This window comes from Coenobita brevimanus, chromosome 100 (genome assembly GCF_032717465.1).
Source record: "Coenobita brevimanus isolate Jiangsu-jjx chromosome 100, ASM3271746v2, whole genome shotgun sequence".
NCBI lineage: Eukaryota > Metazoa > Arthropoda > Malacostraca > Decapoda > Coenobitidae > Coenobita > Coenobita brevimanus.
Genome location: NC_137053.1, coordinates 47,748,927 through 47,774,323, shown reverse-complemented (window position 1 = coordinate 47,774,323; position 25,397 = coordinate 47,748,927). Strand labels below are relative to the sequence as shown.

General features: G+C 40.1%; 1 protein-coding gene across 1 annotated transcript in view; it reads left to right on the top strand.

Moving 5' to 3' along the window:
* The first annotated feature begins 3,688 nt into the window (after positions 1 to 3,688).
* The window catches only part of LOC145414652 (uncharacterized), a 44,395-nt gene continuing 22,686 nt past the window's right edge, over positions 3,689 to 25,397 (top strand). The window contains exons 1-3 of the mRNA XM_080284171.1: positions 3,689 to 4,807; positions 5,564 to 5,754; positions 5,905 to 6,990. Of these exons, the coding sequence (XP_080140297.1) occupies positions 3,689 to 4,807; positions 5,564 to 5,754; positions 5,905 to 6,990 (2,396 nt within the window). The remainder of the gene's footprint in view (positions 4,808 to 5,563; positions 5,755 to 5,904; positions 6,991 to 25,397) is intronic.

Sequence of the window (25,397 nt, the reverse complement as noted above, 5' to 3'; positions counted from 1 at the left end):
GAATCTTAAATACTCACTCTACGCTGACGATTGTGCAATATGGCACTCTTCCCGTAATGCACAATTTTCGGCTGGGCGGATTCAAGCAGCCCTTGACTCCGTCCACCAATGGGCCTTGCAGTGGGGATTTAAGTTTTCCGTACTTAAGTGTGCCGCTATAGTTTTCACTAATCGTAACGTACCTAATTTGTGCTTAACTTTGGATAATCAGGCGGTACCTTTTCAAAATTCTGTAAAATTTTTAGGAATACATTTTGATCGTAGAATGAATTTTAAACTTCACGTTAATACTTTGCTTGCTCGTTGTGATAAACCGTTAAATGTCCTCAAGTACCTAGCGGGTACTACCTGGGGTGCCGACAGAAAATCTTTATTAATGGTGTATAAGTCCCTTATTCGATCGAAGCTAGACTATGGCGCACAGGTGTATGGCTCGGCATCCGATGCCACGCTGAAAGGATTGGATGTGTTACAGAATAAATGTTTGCGAATGTGTCTTGGAGCTGTCCGGTGTACCCGTGTAGCTCGTATGGAAGTGGAGGCGAATGTGCCTCCCTCCGTATTCGCCGTGACCACCTGGCCTTGTCCTATGGTGTAAGGACATTAAGAAAAAGTAATATCGGCAATGTGGCCTGTACCCCCCTGCGTCAATACCACCACCTTCTGCGGGGGGTGCGTCGGCCACTTGCCGCTCGCCTCCACTTACTGACTCAGGAGCTTGATGTGGACCCCAGTGACTGTGACAAGTTGGTGCTTAAAAATATAGCGCCTTGGGAGCCACCCGGCTTTACAGTCGATGTTACATGGCTTCCAGCACCAAAGGCCAAGGCGCCGGAGGCGGAGGTCCACCACTTGTTTCGTAAGATCATTGTTCGTCACTTGGGGTCCCATCAATTGTACACCGACGGCTCCAAGTCAAGTGAATGTGTGGGTGCAAGTGTGTGGTCGACTGAATGTGCCCTCAGGTATCGGTTGCCGACTCATACATCTGTGTTTACTTCAGAACTTTTTGCTATTGACAAAGCCATAGACTATGCTCTCAATTCTAGACATGACTCATTTGTCATATTTTCAGATTCAAAATCAGCCCTTCAGGCAATTGCATCTTGCACTACGGACTCTCATGAGATCCAGGGCCGCATCGTTAATAAGTTGCATTCATGCAACAAGTCATTCACGCTGATCTGGGTGCCTGGTCATTGTCGTATCTACGGCAATGAGCAGGCTGACTTACTTGCAAAGTCGGCTGTGGAGCTCGAGGAGACTTGGGACGTTCCTCGTGATCTACGGTCGAGTCTATCTCTCGGAAAGAAATCAATAAATCTTCTGTGGCAAGGTCAGTGGACCAGACTAAATATTCCAACTTGTAAGCCGTACCTGGGCGACTGGGACACTGCCAACCGTCCCAGTCGCCTAGAAGAAAAAGTGTTGGCACGGCTACGGCTGAATGCCACCGTTTTAACCCACATAAAACCTTATATGGAAAGACGCTTCCCACCGCACTGTGACATCTGTAATGCGGTGTTATCTATCAGTCATATCATCCTGCGCTGTCGGCGATTTATTCGTGAACGCGCTTCACTTATGAATTACTGCGGCGCAGTTGACGTCCCCTTCACCCTTTCCACCATCCTGGGTGATGGGGACATTGTTATGACTGATAAATTGATGGCTTTCTTGAGAGAGACCGGACTGATCAGAGTGATGTGACTTTTTTACTGTGTGGTTATGGTTTTTATGAACAGTAAATATGTATATATTGTAATATTAATTAGGGTTGACAGTTGACATATTTTAAATAGTTCCTCCTCCCACCGATCTATTTCTAATATAGATGTCCCCTACATTAAGCCAAATTCCTTGCCTGACAGTCACCAGCTGATGAGTGCAAGTGTGCAATATAGGAAGGTATTGGGCACTTGCAGTCGATGGTAGTCTGCTGGGCGAGGTTCTTCAATTTTTGTATAAATTATGTAAATACATTATATTATCTTGCTTAAGTTATTCTAATTAGGGACGACAGCTGACGTATATGGAAATGTTCCTGACTCGTCTGGTTCCCTTTCATATATTGATGTCCTCTATATTAGGTTGTGCCTCGACTGACAGTCATCAGGTGATGAGTGCAGGTATGTAATGTAGAAAAGCATTACATATCTGCAGTCGATGGTGTTCTCTTGGTCGAGGCTTTTTGAACATTAGTGTAGGTCTAGTTATTTGTCTCTTAGGATTTAGTATAGGTTAGCGATTTGTCTGTTAGGTGGTTAGTTTTAGGGTCTTTAGATTAGGTATTTTGTTTATAAGTAATATAAGGTTAAAAATATAAAAAATAAATAAAAATAATAAAAATAAAACTACAAAAAAATAATAAAATAAAAATTATTATATATATATATATGTACGTGTGCATGAAAGTGTGTATGTTCATATGCATGGATGTGTGTATGTATGTATGTATGTATATATATATATGTTTGTATATATATGTATATATGTGTCAATATATATACATATATATATATTTGCCTTAATGACCAGAGGCTTCGGCCTCAATGGTCGATAGGCAAAAAAAAAAAAAAAAAAAAAAAAAAAAAAAAAACATTAAATTCACTCTACCATCAAACAGCAGATCGACGGGACTAAGGTAAAAGTTAATCATTCTTCTGTTTGCTTTGGTTTTGTCTTCTATATGAAACTTGGTTAAATGTCTGTGAATTTGCTCTAGAGTTTTAAGAATTTTTTATATTCTTTTATTTTTCCATGTACTGTGTATATTATTGATTGAGTTTATATCAATGGCATTATTTACTGTTTTATTGTTAGACTTAAATATTGAACTTTATGATTTCCTTTTTGTACTCGGCTTTTTGCTTGTTGTGTAGGTCCTTGGTTCACTTCCCAGAAGAGCCATCATAATTTATGTACCTTTGTTATTTTATTAACTTTTATCAAATTTGGGGGACTAAGGATCCTACACCTACCGAGGGCCGGGTCGGTGAGGCATCCATTCTACCCACCATGCGAGAGTTCACCCAGGTCGTCCCTGTGCTGCCATGTAGCGGTGTTGAATGGCAGGCATATCACTTCTCTACTGTTCCCGGAGTTATCTGCTACCATACGCAGTATCCTCACCTCTGCCTAGCTTCAGGGGGAGTTTAATCGCTACTTGTTTGTTTTTTCATAAATTTATTAATGGGACTTGTTAGCCCTGGGGGAAAGTCTCTAGAGGGTTTAAATATTGATAATGTTTGGTATTTCAGTATCTTTAATTAATTTGTAAATAAATGTATGGTTTTACTTCGGAGTTTCATTTGGTGTTTCATGTGTGAATAATGTGAGATATTCTGTTTTCTACCTTGTGGATTTGGAACCTTCTTACAAGTGGCGACCCTGCCAGGATTCTCACACTTATGCACACTTGGAGGCCATAGGGAGCTTGGACTTTACTATTCATTTATTTATGTTTAAGGTCCGGTAAACAGATCAGGCCTGTCACTGTCCTTGGGGCCCGGAAGTGACAAGCCACCCCCTCTCTTTCATCAGGGTACTTGGTTATAGCTGCCCTTTTGTCTTGATGGGGGTAATGTAGAGTCATTTGATTAATCTTTTTTCTTTTGTCAGGGTAACTGGCCACAGCTGCCCTTTGTCTTGGTAATGTTAATGTAGAGTAGTTTGGTTATTATGTACCATGGATCCTAATATAGAAATTTTTAAGGCAGAAGCAGAACAAATAGGTCTCACTGGTGATGATGTAGCAAAGTATATAATTAATGCTCAAAATAATGCCAGAGACGAACGGGCTAGAGAAAGGGAGGCTAAACGAGAGAAGGAACAGAGAGAACATGAGTTACAACTAGCTAAGATAAATGCAAGCTCAGGTCAGCCCATTGATAATCATGACTATGCTGGAAGGCCCAACTTGCCAGTGTATCGTGAAGGTGAAGATATTGGGTCGTACTTGATCAGATTCGAGAGAATTGCCAAATTATTGAATATTAATGAGCAGACATATGCTGCTAGATTGGGTAGTGTATTGACTGGCAAATGTGTTGACATTTATACTAGTCTGTCAGATGAGATAACTAGTGATTATGAATTGTTAAAGAAGGCGCTGCTAAGAGGCTTCCACAAGACACCAGATGGGTATAGGCAGGATTTTAGAGCAGCCCGCCTTAAGGAAGGTGAAACTTATGAACTTTTTTCCATAAAAATAGGACGTCTTTTTGACCAGTGGCTAGAAGCGTGTGATGTGAAGAAAGACTTTGAATCACTGAGATCTCATATTATTCTAGATCAACTAATATCTTCAGTGTCACCAGAGCTACGGATGTATTTAAAGGAGAGTGATGTGAAAGATTTGGAAAAGGCAGTCGGAATGGCTGATAGTTGGACTTCTGCCCATCGTGCCTACCCGAGATCTTCTCTTGTGAAGGGTAAGCCGAAGAAATTTGGTTACAAACAATCTCCTTCTGCTGAAGAGACTAACCAAAGCAATGTTAAGCCTACACAGACTCATCGTGGTAAAGGTGATTTTAGTAATGTGACATGTCACGGTTGTGGTGACAAGGGCCATATTCGTCCTAACTGTCCCAAGAATCCTCTAAGATTTAAAAGTAATACCTCTCCTCTCAACCAACAAGTACAGATGGGGTTTTGCTTTGGTGACCTCTATAATTATTCCCAGTACATGTTCTGTGGTACAGTTAACGGAGCCTGGGTGTCTACTATTCTTAGAGACACTGGTTGTACTGGTATCATAGTGTCTGAGGAAGTCCTTCCTGATGTTGATGTAGCACACTGTGAGAAGGTAAGAGTAGCTGATTATCTGGGTAGAGTTGACACTTTCCCTAAGGTCAAGTGTTATTTACGTTGCCCCTGTTATGAAGGGTGGACAGAAGTAATTAGAGCTCCTATTAAATTTTGCAGTGTTTTAATAGGTAATGTCCCTGGAGTAAAACAGACTGAGCTTGATAATCCATCTACTACTGTATCAACTGGAAACATTGTTCCTGTTCCATGTTCACCTAAATTAACTTCTCATGAAACTACCATTGCTATACAGAGTGAACTGACCCAATCTCCCACAGCTTCAGTTGATACCACTGAGTGTGTGCAAGCTGTTCAAACTCTATCTTCTAAAACTAGGAAACTCCATCCCCTGGTAACTCCCTCTATTGAGCCCTTAAAAGTTACTCCTAGTGAATTTGCAAATCTTCAACAAAATTGTTCTAGTTTAGTCACTGTCAGGATGAAGAGTATGTCAGGTGAGACAGAGGAAACCAAAGATGGGAACGTGTTCAGGTATGAGAATATTGATGGACTTTTGTACAGGAGATGTATTAAGGCAAAGAAACCAGACAGAGAGGGAAAACTTTCTCTAGTTGTTCCCCTTGACTGTCGGAAATCTGTCCTTTCAACAGCTCATGAAAGTCTTCTTGCAGGTCATCTTTCACATAGAAAGACTGAGACCCGTATCAAAGAACAGTTTCACTGGCCAGGTCTCACCTCGGACATAAGGGATTATTGCCGATCATGTGACAAGTGCCAACGTTTTTCCCCTAAGGGTCGTGTGAAACCAGTACCTCTCCAACCTATGCCTATCGTGACTGAGCCATTTTCCAGGGTAGCCATAGATTTAGTGGGACCTTTAAATCCCCCATCCTCTGAAGGACATCGATATATCCTTACCTTGATAGACTTTGCCACCGGGTTTCCTGAAGCCATGCCCCTGAAAGATATCTCTTCTATTGCAGTGTCAGAAGCTTTAATTTCCATATTTTCCAGAGTAGGCATTCCCAAGGAAATACTTTCTGATAATGGCAAACAGTTCAAATCTGATTTAATGAAGGAATTACATAGATTGTTAGGAGTAAAACCCCTTTTCACTACTCCTTATCACCCTAGTGGAAATGGTAGAATAGAGAGATTTCACTCCACATTGAAAGCTTCTCTTAGAAAAGTGCGTGAGGACAAACCTAAAGAGTGGCACCGGTATCTTCCCCCCTTGATGTTTGCCATGAGAGAAATGCCCAGTGATCGCACAGGGTTCTCTGCCTTTGAACTCCTGTATGGTAGACAGGTAAGAGGTCCTTTGTCAGTACTTAGAGATCTTTGGGAGGATAAATCTGTACAGAGTGGTGATAGACCACTATATCAGTACGTGCTTGAGCTTCGGGATAAATTAGAAGATTGTGCCAAGATTGCTGTTCAGAATGCTGATATCAGTGCCAAGAATTACAAGTCTTACTTTGACGTAAAAACTCAAGATAGGAAATTCAAACCCGGAGATGAAGTCCTTGTCTTGCTCCCTGATGAACAGCGTAAATTATTAATGTCTTGGAAAGGACCTTACAGAGTTTTAGATTGTAAGAATAAGGTTAATTACCTAATAGATGAACAGGGTAAGCCAAAGTTGTACCATGCAAATCTCTTAAAGAAGTACCATCGTAGGTCGCAGGTTTCCATGGCATATGTACTAGATGAGGAAACCGGATTAACTTTTGATGATCAGCCTTTAGTTTCTCAGTTATGCACAAAGGCAGAGGTAAATATGGATTCTGAGCTGGACTTGCCTACCTTTCCAGATCTTGGTACACCATCAAATATTTTAGATTTAAACATAAATGAGCAACTGACTCCAGACCAGAAAGAGGATGTTAAGAATATCATTGAAGAGTTTGGTGATGTTTTTTCTGACAAACCAGGGTATACCACTACTTTATCACATGATATTTCTCTCTGTACTACTGAACGACTGAAACCCAAATTGTATCCCATTCCTGTACACCTCCAACCTCAGTTCAGGGAGGAAGTAGAAAACCTCCTAGACCAAGGGATTATCAGACCCTCTCAGTCATCCCATTCATCACCTGTGGTCATGATTAAGAAACCTGATGGCACCTATAGGATGGCTATAGACTACAGAGTTCTTAATGCAGTTACCGAATTTCATGCAGAACCAATGTGTAAGCTAGAGGATGATCTACACAGGTTTTCTGGGGCTAAATTCTATACTGAATTAGATTTAACCAAAGCTTATTACCAAGTCCCTCTTACAGATAGAGCCAAACCATTAACTGCTTTTCCAACTCATAAAGGCCTGATGGAGTTTTGTCATATGCCCTTTGGACTGGTTACTGCCTGCGCCACTTATATTAGACTGATGCGCCTTGTATTGACAGGTTTGGAGAATGTCTCTTTCTATTTTGACAATGTGATGATATATGCTAATAATTGGGAAAGTCATGTTGCAGCTGTGTGTGCAGTTCTACTTCGTCTCCGTGAACATGGGTTAACCGTTAAGCCTGATAAGTGTAAATTTGGGTTAAAGACCATTCAGTATCTAGGCTTTGTTATAGATGGACAAACTATCAGACCTGTTAATGATAAGGTTCAGGCAGTTCTCGGTGTTTTTCCTCCCTCATCCAAGAAAACTTTGAGATCATTCCTAGGTTTGATATCATTCTACCGAAATTTCATTAAACATGCTTCATCCTTAACTTCACCTTTGTCAGACATGTTACGAAAGGGTGTGAAGGAGCCTTTGGAATGGAGTTCAGAGTCTATAGAGTGTTTTGAGAAGCTTAAGTCTGTTTTAGCTGATGGCCCAGTTCTTAAACTTCCTGACCTGTCATTGCCTTTTATCCTTAGAACTGATTCCTCGGGTTATGGACTGGGTGCAGTATTGCTCCAGTACGTAGATAATAAGCCATTCCCAGTTTCTTACGCCAGTAGAAAGCTCCTAGACCGAGAACGTAGGTATTCCACTATAGAAAGAGAGTGTCTAGCAATTGTGTTTGGGGTTAACCGGTTTAAATATTATTTGTTAGGGACTGAATTCATTCTTGAGGTGGATCATAAACCCCTAGTATATCTAAGTAAGTTTCAGGGAAATAACGACAGATTACTCCGGTGGGCCCTAGCATTACAGCCATTTAGATTTCGGCTTGTACATGTAGCAGGGAAAGATAATGTTGGTGCAGATTTTCTGAGTCGGGCCATCGGCTGAACCATGACTAGTCCTAGTATACGAATTATAATTGTCTTCATTATGGTAGGAGGGGGAGTTGTATAATTAATTTATATATTCCTTCTGTATCTACCCCTGGGTAGATACTTTTGGAGGGAGCCATGTAAGGGCCAAGAAAAACGGCCTAATAATTATTGTAATAATTATTGTAATATTTGTATGTTATCCCTGACTGTTATATTCACCCAAATTTGGTAAGATTCAATGAGTTTCATTTGTAAGTCTTTACAGTCAGTAATTCGTTTTTAAAATCTCAATATTAAGTAATTGAAGCTTCATAAACCTTTATTTTGGTCTCGTCTCGTTATCTTTTAAGTTCCTGTTCTGTTTCATTTGTTTACTTACTGTTTCATTTGCTTCATTAACTTTGCTTTATGTATCTCATGAGAATTTTCGAACTGACTGAAGGCTATATAAGGGCGTCTGTGACCCATTAAATTCAAATCAATAAATCTTCTGTGGCAAGGTCAGTGGACCAGACTAAATATTCCAACTTGTAAGCCGTACCTGGGCGACTGGGACACTGCCAACCGTCCCAGTCGCCTAGAAGAAAAAGTGTTGGCACGGCTACGGCTGAATGCCACCATTGTAACCCACATAAAACCTTATATGGAAAGACGCTTCCCACCGCACTGTGACATCTGTAATGCGGTGTTATCTATCAGTCATATCATCCTGCGCTGTCGGCGATTTATTCGTGAACGCGCTTCACTTATGAATTACTGCGGCGCAGTAGACGTCCCCTTCACCCTTTCCACCATCCTGGGTGATGGGGACATTGTTATGACTGATAAATTGATGGCTTTCTTGAGAGAGACCGGACTGATCAGAGTGATGTGACTTTTTTACTGTGTGGTTATGGTTTTTATGAACAATAAATATGTATATATTGTAATATTAATTAGGGTTGACAGTTGACATATTTTAAATAGTTCCTCCTCCCACCGATCTATTTCTAATATAGATGTCCCCTACATTATGCCAAGTTCCTTGCCTGACAGTCACCAGCTGATGAGTGCAAGTGTGCAATATAGGAAGGTATTGGGCACTTGCAGTCGATGGTAGTCTGCTGGGCGAGGTTCTTCAATTTTTGTATAAATAATGTAAATACATTATATTATCTTGCTTAAGTTATTCTAATTAGGGACGACAGCTGACGTATATGGAAATGTTCCTGACTCGTCTGGTTCCCTTTCATATATTGATGTCCCCTATATTAGGTTGTGCCTCGACTGACAGTCATCAGGTGATGAGTGCAGGTATGTAATGTAGAAAAGCATTACATATCTGCAGTCGATGGTGTTCTCTTGGTCGAGGCTTTTTGAATATTAGTGTAGGTCTAGTTATTTGTCTCTTAGGATTTAGTATAGGTTAGTGATTTGTCTGTTAGGTGGTTAGTTTTAGGGTCTTTAGATTAGGTATTTTGTTTATAAGTAATATAAGGTTAAAAATATAAAAAATAAATAAAAATAATAAAAATAAAACTACAAAAAAATAATAAAATAAAAATTATTATATATATATGTACGTGTGCATGAAAGTATGTATGTTCATATGCATGGATGTGTGTATGTATGTATGTATATATATATATATATGTTTGTATATATATGTATATATGTGTCAATATATATACATATATATATATTTGCCTTAATGACCAGAGGCTTCGGCCTCAATGGTCGATAGGCAAAAAAAAAAAAAAATAAATAAAAAAAAAAAATAAATAAATTCACTCTACCATCAAACAGCAGATCGACGGGACTAAGGTAAAAGTTAATCATTCTTCTGTTTGCTTTGGTTTTGTCTTCTATATGAAACTTGGTTAAATGTCTGTGAATTTGCTCTAGAGTTTTAAGAATTTTTTATATTCTTTTATTTTTCCATGTACTGTGTATATTATTGATTGAGTTTATATCAATGGCATTATTTACTGTTTTATTGTTAGACTTAAATATTGAACTTTATGATTTCCTTTTTGTACTCGGCTTTTTGCTTGTTGTATAGGTCCTTGGTTCACTTCCCAGAAGAGCCATAATTTATGTACCTTTGTTATTTTATTAACTTTTATCAAATTTGGGGGACTAAGGATCCTACACCTACCGAGGGCCGGGTCGGTGAGGCATCCATTCTACCCACCATGCGAGAGTTCACCCAGGTCGTCCCTGTGCTGCCATGTAGCGGTGTTGAATGGCAGGCATACCACTTCTCTACTGTTCCCGGAGTTATCTGCTACCATACGCAGTATCCTCACCTCTGCCTAGCTTCAGGGGGAGTTTAATCGCTACTTGTTTGTTTTTTCATAAATTTATTAATGGGACTTGTTAGACCTGGGGGAAAGTCTCTAGAGGGTTTAAATATAGATAATGTTTGGTATTTCAGTATCTTTAATTAATTTGTAAATAAATGTATGGTTTTACTTCGGAGTTTCCTTTGGTGTTTCATGTGTGAATAATGTGAGATATTCTGTTTTCTACCTTGTGGATTTGGAACCTTCTTACAGTTCTATAATTCTTTCCTCTTCCTTGTAGGCTGTTAAGGTGTTTTTGTAGTAGAGTTTGATGTCATCCTCCTTATTGTTTCTGTCATTATTCTTGTTGTACCAGCTAGCGATGATTTTCCTTGTCAAATGATGTCCTTATTAGAGAAACCGATGATGAATAATACTTATGTAGAGCATTAGATTTCTTTGTGTACTTGCTGCCAAGAGCTGCAGTGTGTGAGTGCTCCTTGGACGTAGGCACCAATTTTTGAGTCTTTACATCTCTATGGGCACTCACTACCACCGTGCAGGCAGTGGCCAGGGTTCATAGCCTTCACATAGACATCCGTATGCATCATGAGAACACCGAGAAATGGCATCGTACCATCAACACTATTTTCTTTGGCGAAAGAAAGGCCAGAGATTTCTTGCAAGTGGAGCCCAAGATGTTCAGCATTCCCTTTGCTGTTATTCTTAATAAATATATCATTGATATACCTGTAGTAGATGTCTGGTTTGTCTGTCTTGGTGAGCACTTCTGACTAGATGCATCCCAGGAAAAAGTTTACTATCAGTGCTCCCAGGGGAGAACCCATAGCTACACAATCTATCTGGTAATATTTTTTCCTTCAGGGATGGACAAAGAGAGCTTCCTTAGTATAGCACTCTAGCAGGCCAAGTAGTTCTGATTCTGGGATGTTAAGTTTAGGAGTGGAGTCATCATGGTATACTCGATTGAGGATGTATGTGATTGTACGGTCGACAGGGACATTACTGTAAATAACGACTCCAAGTAAGCTGATAAAATTATATGATAAGTGGAACACGATAAGAAAAAAAAGTCAATAGACTGAAGCAATAAACCAAACATAAACAAAAATGTTTTACTTTTTTTTTTCATTTTTACGGTAAGGGACGGCATACACAACTCAGAGTACTGCGTCCTCTTCAGTCTAAATAATAAATGCAAGCAGTGTGTGTGTCTGACTGTGCTTTTGTCAGTTTTTTGCACGAGAATGGATATCAACCTAATTCTTTTTGCATTTAGTCGGGGTATATCCAAGGATATTAAAAAAAAAAATGCTCTCCAAAAGATTTGGCGATCACACGCGACGCGACGGCGGGAAACGAGAAAATTTGGGAAAATATTTTTTTCGACTTACTGGTAAGAAGTGATCTTAATTACAATACAGAAACAAAAATAATGTTATTTGCAAACACTATGTGATTGAATAGCTGATAGTCCCACAAACTTTTGCATTGAAGCACTTGTGGTGTTAATAAATCCTTCACCCCATTAGGTGTTCTTTATATTACTTTGTTACCAAGCGATTCTACTGACCGCTAGAGAACCCCGTCGAAGTGAAAGACTAGTATATCTAAATTATCCAGCAGAAAATGTCTTCACTTCAATTTATTAAAAGCGTCTGCAGGTATAAAAAATGTAGCAAAATGAGACCACCCTACTGAAAGGTAATAACCAGGACTGAGTGGGAAGAACAGTGGTCACACGCAATAATTCGATATTTTTGACAACTCTCTCTCTCTCTCTCTCTCTCTCTCTCTCTCTCTCTCTCTCTCTCTCTCTCATTCTACCGAATGTGTCTGCGTGGCTCATAGGACATGGGAATCGTTCTTAACCCTATTGAACACGATTATTTTCTAATCGTTTATTTTTGCTACTAAGAGATGTTTACATAGCTAACGGTACCTGTGTCGTAAACAATTTGATGAGGGCCATATGGAATCACACTAGTTCAAAAAATATTCCCTTTGCTGAGTATAATCCTCCAGAAATAGGAAGAATACAACTTATGGACGTCCTCCTTGTGAATGGACTGAATAGACGATAAAAGACACATTCTAGTATTATGTGCAGAAGTGCAGGATGCTGCAGAATGATCGGCAAGGAGAGAAAATAAAAGTAGAGGTGATGTGTTAACACATGTCATAAAAGAGAGTTCGTGGTAATGGGCAGTGATGTTCAACATTAATGTCAGTGGCAGCGACAATAATAGGATACGCAGGTAAGAATCAGTCCTTTTGTACCCGTTACTAGGTGTATGATCCCGAAGCTGGCCTCTAGTAATCCCTGAACGTTAACCAACAGGACTGATTCGAAGCAGCCACAACTGCAGCTAGTGTATTTTACTACTAGATCACTAAGTGCAGAGTACATGTCAGTTTGACTGAGACGAGAATATAATTAAAAGAACAACACGAAGAACCCATTTTACTTGTCTGATCCTCTTATGGAATATTATAATTATTTTTCGTGCCCTTCTCTATTTTTCATGTTCAACAGTTCATACGTTATGGTCCAGTGAAGTAAAGGTTTACCTTTGTGTCATTCTTTTATTTTAGCCATGGAAATACATAAGACCTTCTCCAGCTACAACCCGATGAGTCATTCTACACACACACTACGTCCCATTGAGGCAAATTTTTTACCCACCCAAAGACCATGGGACTATCTTGTAACATGCGGTTATATTGTCCCCATAGAGAAGCGCGTAATACCTACGTAGACCTATTTTTCCGCATGGACATATTTTCTCCGCTGATCTATTTTAACCCATTCGAACTATACTCCTACTTCGGCCCGAATACTCCAGAATATATTCCTCCCGAACCATTTCTCAACGTGGTACTATTCCAGCCATGGTCCTATTCATCCAATAGACCCATTTTTTTTCTCTTCACTATCCATCCACCTACCCATCCATATACCCACCCATATACCCACTGCCTCACCCAGTATACTCTGTGTCAGAAGATGATGACTAGACAAGATTCAACACACACACACACACACACACACACACACACACACACACACACACACAATAGCTCAACAGATTTAATAGTATAGATGAACTTCGTTCAGTGACCTAACGAACATATCTATATGAATTTCATAGCAGACATACCAAATATAGCACAAAGAGTCCTCATATTTTCTGGACAGAAACTGGAGCCTAGCTTTACTGGTCAGTTCCGATGTACTGATTTTTGCAGATAGAGTAAAATTTCCAATTGCAAAATGTTTTTATACAGCAGTTTAGCGGACAGACATGCAGTGCTGGTGCCTGTTATCGATGCCGGAAAAAAAAAAAGTTTAACTGTCTTTCAACAGTCAGAGCTGAGGGAGATAGAGATGGCAGGTGCTGTGCTAAGTGTGTCCCATGTTTCTCAACTTATTCATAGATTCATTCCTCCCCCAGATAATCGTCTCAAGTTGGCAAAGGTAATTTTATTCATGTTGATAAAATGGTGATTTACGTCACAGTATGTTTATATTTAATAGTAATTTTAACCCTGAAGTATCTTGAGTCTTGGATGGAGGCTTTTTGGTGTGCTTCTACGGACAGGTTGAGTGGCGTGGAGTATAACACTTTCAGTTACTGTCAACATTTCCTTTGCGTTGTTTGAAAATTCCACCACAGTGTACTTACTGTAGTATGATCTTTCCATACTCTCCAGTAATATCAATTAATTCTGGCCCATTGGCGCAAACAGAATTGAAAGTCGTTTCACCTCTCCTGCTTTTCTCTCCATGCACTTTAAAAGAGATTATGGTGAATCTACAGCAAGCAACATTAATAACTTTATTCGGCCTCAGATCAATGTCAAAACGTTATTTATTGCAAGTTCACCGCAATGATTTTCTAAATCCGTGGAGAGAGAGGCAACGGAGGCGACAGCTTTGTTGCTGAATGACAGATAATTCAGATTCTTGACACTGGCATATCAGCCCATTCTGTACGATGACATTTAAAAATATTGTTTTTGCTTCCATCAGATAATTACCTCGGCCAGTGAAGTTGGACGGAGGTTGTATATTCACCCGTGTTTCACTGCTTGTATACTAGGTATCTCAAAAAAGTTATTATATTACTACTTGGTTTCTAACGCCTCTAGTGAATTCAATTTCACCAGTAATTTACAAAATTTGAAGGAAAATCCGCCTCATACAATTATTTTGTTAATAATAAGTAGTTTTCAGGATGAAGCTGTGATCTTATATTCCAGACAATAACTATCTCTGGCAATATTCTCGTGTATTCTAAAGCCAGGGGCTTCGTATACCGGTACTTTAAATTCTGGGGTTATCTGACATCCATGACTGGGACATTGTTGAAGAAACAGTTTGATACAGTTGGTGTTCCCATATACACTAAGTAATGTCCTCATAAGGAGGGGAACGTACTATATTTCTGCTTGTGTCAACGTATTTGCATTTTACCTGCGGACGTACTGAAGATGTGTAAAAATTATACTGATATTGTTCCGAAAACGTTCAGGAATCAAATTTAGATGTATTCGAGAATTTCTAGCAGAAGCGAATAGTGGTAGTTGTCTTCATGGCGTACTCGCTGGGATATTACCTTAAGAGGCTCACCCCAGGCCCCCATCATAATCCACACCCTCCTTTACCTATCCCGGGCATACCATAACTCACACCCTCCTTTACCTTTAAACTTAATTCACATTCTCTTCTCCTCTAATATTTCCACACTTCTTCCTCATCACACACACTTACTCCCGCTTCTGTGCTTTCCTCCACACTGCTGCATTCCCAGTTTTCCTCCACCTCGTCTACTCCCCAAGTTTCCTCTACCTCCTCCTCCTCCAACCTTTTCCATGCTTCTTGATCAGCAGTGTCCTCCATTCATCTTACACCTTCCACCTCTCACTGGCCTCTCCATCTCCAGCCTCCCCGCACTTCTTCACCTTCATGCTACATCCCTCTACGCCATAGCCATACAATTCCTAATTCTCCATCACATCCATATTAACCTCCCCCACCTCTCCATCACATCCGTACCTGCACTACCCCCTTTTCTTTCACATCCGTACAACCCCTCTCTCTCCATAAAACACATACTGGTATTACCCACTCACTTTAAAATGTTTGCCAGTACTAACTACCCCCCAATCATATACATATTCCCCTCTCTATCATATACATAGTGGTACTACCTCCCTCTTCATGCCATCCAAACTACTCCCTTCTCTATCAAGTACACACCAGAACCATCCACTCTCCATCACATCCATACTTGTCCCTCCTCTCCACCACATCAGAATAACACCCTCTCATCAGCTCCAGTCAGCTTTCTACTCTTCATCTCTACCACTTTACTATCTAATTCATTACTTCTACAGTACTCCTTCATCTCAATCACTTCCAATTACTCCCTCCTCTCCAACTCCCTCCCTTCCATCACATTCATATCATTTCCTCATTTACATAATTTCCAAAGAACAAAACTCTCCTTCACCAACCTCTCTTTGCTCCTCGCTGTCCAACTACCCTATTTCCTCCTCTCATCTCCCCAGTTCACCTCTCTTCTCCTGCCCATTTCCTTACTTCTATCCATTTCCCCTCACCTCTCGATTTCACCTCCCCACTCAGTGTCCTCTATCTTACTTACCCTATTCTCCCTTCCCTTCCCTCCCCTTGTCCCCTGTCGTACCGTCTCCTTCCCTCTCCCATATCTTCCCCTCCTTTTTCTTTCCATCCCCATGCGCCCCTCCCTTCCCCTGCCCACTTTCCTTTCCTTACTATGACCCTCTCATTTTTGTAGCATCTCAATCTATCCCATGCCCCTCTTCATTTCCTGCCAAGTTCCCTAGCCTTTCTTCCCCATTTTCTCTTCCCTGCTATCCTCCTGTCCATTTTCCTACTTCCTCCTCCCATCTTTCCGCCCCCGACCCAACCCTCTTTGTTGCCCCTACACACCGTTTTATCTTCATTCTTACGTAAATCGTGCCAGAATGGTGAGGCCCTCTGATCCACTTTATAATCCACCCTCAGTGAAAGAATTCTGCTAAAGAGCGAAATATGACACAGCAATTCATTTGCATTCGATTCAGTGTTTCTTCACAGATGGATTTCTCGAAACCTTGAAACATCTTCGTTGAATCTTTTTAGTCCTAAACCGTTTGATTTATTATATGCTGACGCTACAATCTACAAGCATTCTGTCTATCTATCTACATACCTAAGCTGCTTCCCCAAAGAAAAGAAGGTAGCCGAGACAGGACGACACACTCCCAATTTACTCATTCACTCAAACACGCATTTGCATCTTAGCCCCAAAGGGGAGAAGGGACAGATCCTCAGCGCACCACACCGCAGGAGGGTCAACTGCGCAGTGCAGTCAGTGACATCTGCAGTAGGGCCCGACAACAGACCTGGTTTACCCCTGCCACATCATAATAGACCCATCCCCTTACCCGAACCTGAGCTGATCAGCTGGTCAGACCAAATGCGGGAGAATATCCCCTCAGGGCTGCGTCATCATTTATTCATTCACAATTTCTCTCCATTTATTTCTGTCACGCACAGCCACTCTTCCTTGCTCAACGGACATCTCTCTCGCATCCAACGCTCTCTTCACACTGTCCATCCATCGCATTCGTGGTCTCCCTCTCAGCCTTACACCTCTCACATCAGATCTAGTTATCTTTTTCACCAGTAGCTCATTATCCTTTCTCTCCATATGCCCAAACCATCGCAACACCCTCTGCTCAACTCTACCAGCCATCTCCCGAACAACTCCAGTTCTCCTTCGCACTTCATCATTTCACACTCGATCCATACGCGTCACTCCACACATACTCCTCAGACACCTTATCTCCATTACATTCAAACGTTTCCTCTCTGCTACACCCATATTCCATGTTTCAGCCCCATATAACGCAGTCGGTACCACAACACCTTCATACAGCCTTCCCTTTACATCCATTCTAAGCGAACGACATCTAAAAACTTTTTTCATTCCTCCCAGCACCTTTCCTACTTCATTCATTCTAAACTTCACTTCTGGATCTATTCTTCCATCCACAGGAACATGTGACCCTAGATACTTAAAACACTCTACTTCCTCAAGCAACTCACCATTCAAAACTATATTCATCCTCCTACAATCTACCAACCTCGTACACTTCATCACTTTACTCTTATTCTCATTAACTTTCACTTTCCTTCTTTCACACCCTTCCAAACTCCTTTACCAACTGTCTCAATCTTTCCTCTGAATCAGCCACCAGTGCAGTATCATCTGCAAAAAAGCAGCTGCTTCAGATTCCAATCTCTACCATCAACATTCTCCAGACTCAGACCTCCACCTAAAACTCCTGCATTCACCTCCCTTACAACACCATCCATATACATATTAAACAACCAAGGAAACATCACACATCCCTGTCGCAGCCCCACTCTCACGGGAAGCCAATCACTCACAGCATTTCCCACTCTTACACATGCTCTACTATTGACATAAAAACTTTTCACCACTTTTAGTAACCTACCATCAAGTACATCAATCTTAAAACAGTCCACAAAGCCTCCCTATCAGTTCTATCATACGCTTTCTCTAAATCCATGAATGCCCAAAACACATCCTTGCCTTTTGCTAAATACTTTTCACACACTTGTCTCACAGCAAACACCTGATCCACGCATCCCCTCCCTCTCCTAAGGCCACACTGCTCATCACCAGTCCCTTCCTCTGTACCCTCTCTAGCTCTCTTAATTAACACTCTACCATACACCTTACTCAACAGACATACCCCTAAAGCTAGTACATTCATACGTATCACCCATGCCTTTATACAATGTGACCACACAAGCACTTGCCCAATCAATATGCACCATACCTTTCACAAAGCACACATTGAACAGTCTTACTAACCAGTCAGCAATAGTCACTCCACCACTCTTCAGGCATTCCACAGCACACCCATCCTTACCTGCAGCTTTCCCGTTTTTTATCTCCTTTACTGCCTCCTGCATTTCCTCCTTTGTGATCAAAGAATCATTAATCTCTTCCAACACATTTATTCCTTGCACCCTTCCATCCGCCACAATCTCAGCCATCCTTTCCTCCTCTACATTTAACAATCTTTCAAAATACTCTGCCCATCTCTTCCTTACTGCATCCGTCTCAGTTAACATCCTTCCATCCCCTGCTTTTACTCGCTCTTCCTTCTCAGACTCTCACTTTTGCAACCATTTCACCTCCTTCCAAAACACTTTCTTATTCTGCTGAAAATTCTTGGTCAACCCCCTACCCCACCTCTCATCTGCTGCCACTTTAGCATCACGCGCAGCCCTTCTCGCCCTATTCCTCTTTTCCTTATACCTCTCATATGACACCTTATCCTTCCTCTGCAGCCACACTTCATATGCACGTCTCTTCTCAGCCACAGCCATACGTACTTCCTCGCACCACCGTTCACTTCCTTTTCCTACACTACCACCCACACGTCTCACACCACACACCTCTTCCGCATGCCCCACCAAGCAAATATTAAAATTAGGCAGACGTTCATAAACTGAACAGGTCAGTGGGAACCGATACACTGTTTCTAACCCCTTTACTACAAAAGGTGTTTCGTGGAGTGGATAAAATCGTACAGCGGTACTCAGGTACTGAAAGGGTTAGCTACGTAAAATTAGTGAATTTAATCAGACGACATGAATAGTTTCTGAGCTTCAGTAAGACATATGCGTTGCCATTTGCAGGATTAAGTGTGCAAGAAATAATACTGGTATGAAATAGAAAACACCCACACGGTACCAAAAACTTCCCTGACCTATCCATCTTCACCTCAACTTAGCCAAACCTAACGTGTCCTCACCTCTTTCATCTGCAACTCGAGGCGACAACAGCACTCAAAACGTAAATAAAATCACCAATTTATCACGTCATTCTTACTGTGTACAAAGAGAGTTGCTGAACAGTCATGCGAAATATATATTTCGTTATTTTAGGCCGGTTTATCGTCCAGAACCTCAGGCATCAAAGTTGAAACTGCGAACATTTGTCTTGTCTGTGTCTGTTGCCACACTTATCCTTGCTAATGGATTGTAATTGCTTGCGTCAGCAAGCTGAGTTTTATTCCTTACAACTACATACAACCCAGTCCAATGAATGCCAGTTGAATGTTGATGAATACCGTATGTTCTTTATTTTTATTTATCTATTTATTAATTTATTTTTACTGAGAAAAGAAGAGCATTCATATTTCAACATACGGCATCTTGTTGCTACTCTTGAAACTGTCATTTTCGTTTCATCCATAAAGTAGACAAAGTGTTAACTTACCATTTACGTGTGTAAACTATTATATTTTCAACTAAGAACTACCGTCGTTCCGATTTAACAAGCATTTTTATTTTGTGGTTCATATGCATTATGAATGATGTTAGTTGATATATTACTGAGAAGATTCCTGCGTTTACGGAACAAAAAAGATAGTACCGTGTCTAGTTTGAGGACATTATGCATTTATCTGAAATCGCATTCCGGTATATAGAAGGTTTTATTTTTTTCCCCAGTAAGCGAGTAAAATCGCAACCCCTCTTCTCTTTTTGCTCTCTTCATTAACTTCTTCCCTGTCATTTTACGTCCTCATTACTTTCTAGCTTCATCCTTCTTTTTCAGAATAATGTCCTCCGTTCTTGTAGTTTAATAATATATTGTGTGTGGTTGTTGAGTGAAGACGAAGGGGAGCTGCAAGGCTTGGTGGATGAGTTTGAGAGAGTGTGTAAGAAACGGAACCTAAAGGTGAATGTAGGGAAGAGTAAAGTGTTGGTCTTTGAGAGAGGTGAAGTTAGTGAATGTACAGCGAGGTTGGATGGTGAGGAATTGGAAAATGTGAGTACGTTTAAATATTTGGGTAGTGTGATGAGTAAGGATGGAGGTTTGGAGGGTGAAGTGCTTGAAAGGGTACAGCAGGGAAGAAAGGTTGCTGGTTCCTTGAAAGCAGTGATAAGAAACAGGGAAGTGAGCATGGAAGTGAAAAAGTTACTACATGACAGTATTGTGATACCAACTCTAACGTACGGAAGTGAAGCTTGGACATTGTTGGAAGGACACAAGTCAAGAGTGAGAGCCGTGGAAATGAGTTATTTAAGAGGAGCCTGTGGAGTCACGTGGAGAGACAGGCTGACGAATGAGGATATAAAGGAGCGTTGTGGTGTGGATGTGGATGTGATAGGAAGCGTTATGAGGAACACACTGAGGTGGTTTGGCCATGTGGAGAGGATGGAGGGTGAAAGACTGACGAAGAGAGTGTATGTGAGTGAGGTGGAGGGGGAAGAGGGAGGGGGAGGCCGAGGATGAGATGGAGGGATGGGGTGGAGAGGTATATGAGAGAGGGGGGTGTGAGTTGGGAGCAGGGCAGTGAAATGGCGGGGGACAGGGCGACTTGGAGGCGATTTGTTTGTGGCCACCCCAAACGGGATTGAGGCGTCTGGCAATAGATAGATAGATAGATAGTGTGTGTGTGTGTGTGTGTGTGTGTGTGTGTGTGTGTGTGTGTGTGTGTGTGTGTGTGTGTGTGTGTGTGTGTGTGTGTGTGTGTGTGTGTGTGATATTCATCTCTTCTTCCTGAATGTTGTTTGGTCCTAGTGAGACATAATTAACTACTCCTACAAGTAAAATCATCGTTACCTTAAAATTTGACGTACTCATGCAAAACCTAACTCGTATAACCTTCACCGCATAGTAAACCCTGCCCTTACCCTCTCAACAGTTTAACCAACTAACTAGAGAGTGGTAGCAGGTGGTAACGACCATCATCCACTCACCTGATGTAGTGCTACCTACTTCACCCTTCATCTTTATCATTCTATCACTTTGTCTGCCCTCCCCTCTCTCTATTTCTCTTTTCCTCCTATCACTTTTATCATACTTCTTTCCACTTCAGGCGCCTCTGCACCGAGTGACGAGCCTAATGATGACTCGTATCCTAAGAAACCATTTACAATGCTGGGTGGTGCCCATATAACTAGATAAAAAGGGTACCGTGAAGCCTGCTTAAGTGCCCTTGCTAACAGGATGGAGCACCGTTAATCCGGCCTTTCTCAGTTTCCAAACATCCACAGCTTTTCTCACGTCGGAAGATGGTGTCAGAAACATGGGAACATCAGATCAGTGCAAGAGACTACCCTGCAAGGGTGAGTTCTTGCGTGCGGTTGATGGGTCTCCTCATCCAAATAAACTGGGGTGATCAGTGACAACAACTATGTAGAGTTTCTGTTTTAGATATATGTGAGAGGAATGAGTGGGACTAGCAGATCATCTAACATGCATCTTCACTGACTTTAAGATTTTTTCCAACACTCATTCTCAGCACATACACACAGACACAGACACACACACACACACACAGAGAGGGAGTCAATCGAGGCAGACGTGCGACATCAGAGCTCCGTACCGAACCAACACGGCCAGTGGCATTACCTAAATTAGTATCTTTGTATGAGTCAAGCTCTGTACCAGGTTAGACTAAATGATTTTTCATTATTAAAAGAAAAAAATAAAATAAGTTTAAACAAGACTTGTTCAAACAGAAAAGAGAACCAAGACAAAAGAAGGCACTCAGTCATCTGAGGTTTGTTTAGACTACAGCAGCACGGGGAATGTAAGTACATACTCTGTACTTTTAGTATTGCAAAATGGATACATACTTTAGTAAAGCAAATTTGGAAAAGAAAAAGGATAAAGGTAGAAAGCAAAATGATGATTTCTACCAAGAACTGGTTGAAGTGGAGACTCACAATAGACTGGTTGAACGTGTACACAAACTAGAAATGGCTTTCAAAAATGAAATTGATGTAATAAAGAAGCAGATGCACTTGCAAAAGGAAGAAATAGAAAAACTAGGAGGGGAGGCCAACAAGAAAGACACAACCATCAGTGAACTAACAGTGGAATTGAGTACACTTAGGAAGAAAATGAGTGAAATGGCAAGTACAGTAGTCAATCACGAGAGTGTTATGGAAGAGTTCAAAAATGACACAGAGACAATTAGGCAAGTAAGCAGTCTTATAGACCAGAGCAGTGATATTGAGGAGAATATAACACTGGTGAATGAAGCTGTGCAAAGCTACAAAAATGATGTGGAAACCACGTATGCTGAAATGGTGAAAGTAAAGAAAGACTTAGAAACAAGGGTGGAGGAAAAAAGCATTAAACAGGAAGTGAAAAGAATAATCCAAAACAATCCAAAGTTAGTAAGAGATTCAGTAGATATAAACAAATCTATAGTAATCACTGGTATAGAAGAGGAAGAAGTAAAAAAACAAGATCACAAGAGACAAAAAGGAGATGGCAAATGTAATGAGCTTACTGAAAGAAGTATCAAAGGAAATCTGTAGTAAAGACATAGAGGAACCCAAAAGGTTAGGGAAATACGAGAAAAGCAGGACAAGACCTTTAAAGGTGACTTTCCAGAGTGTAAACACTGTGGAAGAGATACTAAAAAATGCAAAGAATCTTATGGAAAAAGAGGAGTTCAAAAATGTATGGATAAAAAGATGCCTAACACAAGAGGAACTGGAATTACTGAAAGAGAAAAGGGAGGAAGCAAAAACAAAAAATGAGGGAAGATCAGAAGAGGAGAAGAAGAAATTTTTTTTTATAAAGTAATAGGATTGCAGGTACGAAAGTGGTACACAAACAGGATGGAATAAAAAGGAGGAAGGTAGTAAAACCATGTCATGACAAGTATATAAACAAGATGATAAAGTTGATGTACTCAAATGCGGATGGAATGGTATCTAAATTATTAGAGATGAATGATTATGTCAGAGAAAATGAACCACAGATAATATGCCTAACTGAAACAAAATTAACACCAAGGATATCCAATGACATACTAAACTTAGAGGAATACAATATATGGAGAAGAGACAGAAATTAAAAAAAAAAGGAGGAGGAATTATAATATTAACTAAGAAAAATCTAAAAGTCAATGAAATAAAATTAGATATACCATCACAAGTAGAACTGATTGCAGTAGAGATCAACACATCTGAAGAGAAAGTAATTGTAGCCAATTTGTACATGCCACCCAGATCAAACACATGGGAAAGAGATGAATATGAGGACCTGGCAGAGAGTACAGTTCAGAGTTTAAGATCATTACTACATAAAATGGAAGAGAAATCGGAAAGAATTATACTAACTGGGGATTTTAATACAAATATAAATTGGAATACTCTAGATATAATTAGCCAGGAAAGCTGTTGGGACCAAAAGCTCCTGGATCTCGTGCAAGAGTTTTCCTAACGCAACATGTGAGGGAAACCACCAGAAAAAGAGTACTTGATGTACCTTCAGTGCTAGATCTAATATTTACTAGGCAAGAAAATGATATTGACAGTTTAATATATTACCCTCCACTCGGCAAAAGCGATCATGCAGTATTAAATTACAACTTCAGGATAGCATATGACATAGTTAACAGCAATGACAGTTACAAAAAGAGCCTAAACTATAAAAAGGGAAATTATCAAGACCTAAAGAAGTATTTCTTAGAAGCTGATTGGGAAAATGAGCTTAGAGGACAAGATTTAAATGCTGTATATAAAAAATTCTGTGAATTTTATGAAATAGGAGTCCAGAAGTACATCCCACAGCACAAAGAAGCAGATAAGAAAATACAGAAATGGTTCAATACAGAATGTAAAAAATAAAAAGAAAGAAGAGATTTGTTGTGGAATAGATACAGAAGACACAATAGTGAAAGGGCGTATAATAATTACAAACAGGCAAGAAACGATTATACAAGAATAAGGAGGGAAGCCCAAAAACAGTTTCAGGAGGATATAATAAATAAAAGTAGTGATCAACCAAAACTATTTTACAGCTACATCAGAAGCAAAACCAAAGTAAAAGATATAATACAATCCATTACGGACGAGGGAATCACTTATACACAAGAGAAAGATATTTGTGAAGCACTAAATAAGAATTTCCAATTAATTTTAACAGAAGAAAAAAATTTTGAGAGGGACTATGTGGAACATGCATGTCCACACATACTACCAGATATACAAATAGCACAAAAAGTAATACAGGAGGAGTTAAGTAGATTAGACAGAGGAAATGCAAGTGGTCCTGATGAAATTTCATGTTAGGTACTACGAGAATGTGCAAAGGAGTTAAGTAAACCATTATTTTAAATTTTCAAGAAATCTTTGAGTCAAGGTAAACTACCTGATATTTGGAAAAAAACAAATATTGTCCCCTTATTCAAGAAAGGAAATAGACAAAATCCACTCAACTACCGACCAGTAATACTGACCAGTGTTGTACGCAAGGTATTAGAAAAGCTTATAAGAAAAGCTTGTATCATCTAGAAGAACACACTAATGATAACAGAAAGACAGTTTGGTTTCAGAAAAGGAAAATCATGTGTTACTAATCTGTTGAGCTACTATGACAGAGTAACAAACAAAATACAGGAAAGAGAAGGATGGGTGGACAGTATCTATTTAGATTTCAAGAAAGCTTTTGACACAGTACCACACCAAAGACTTTTATGGAAACTGTACCATCAAGGATGAATTAGAGGCAAACTGTTTTGTTGGATGCAAGACTTTCTCATAAAAAGAGAAATGAAAACAGTACTAAGGGGAAACTACTCATCATGGAAAGAAGTGACTAGTGGAGTACCACAGGGTTCAGTGCTGGCACCAATCATGTTTTTAGTGTATATAAATGATATAAACAGTAACACTGGAAATGAGAGTTATCTGAATATGTTTGCAGATGATGCAAAAATACAAAGGGGAATTACTAACACAGACTCTTGTAAAGAGCTACAAGAAGAATTAAATAAACTTCATGAATGGAGTAGTACATGGCAAATGGAATTCAATGTGGACAAGTGTCATGTAATCAAGTTTGGTAAAAGTGGAAAAAGACCTGACTGGGATTATAAGTTAGGAAATAAAACCCTATACACATCAGAAAGAGAGAAAGACCTAGGTGTGATTATCAATAACAGACTATCTCCGGCTGACCACATCAGTGAGAAGGTACGGAACATGTATACATTGCTTGCAAATATGAGAATAGC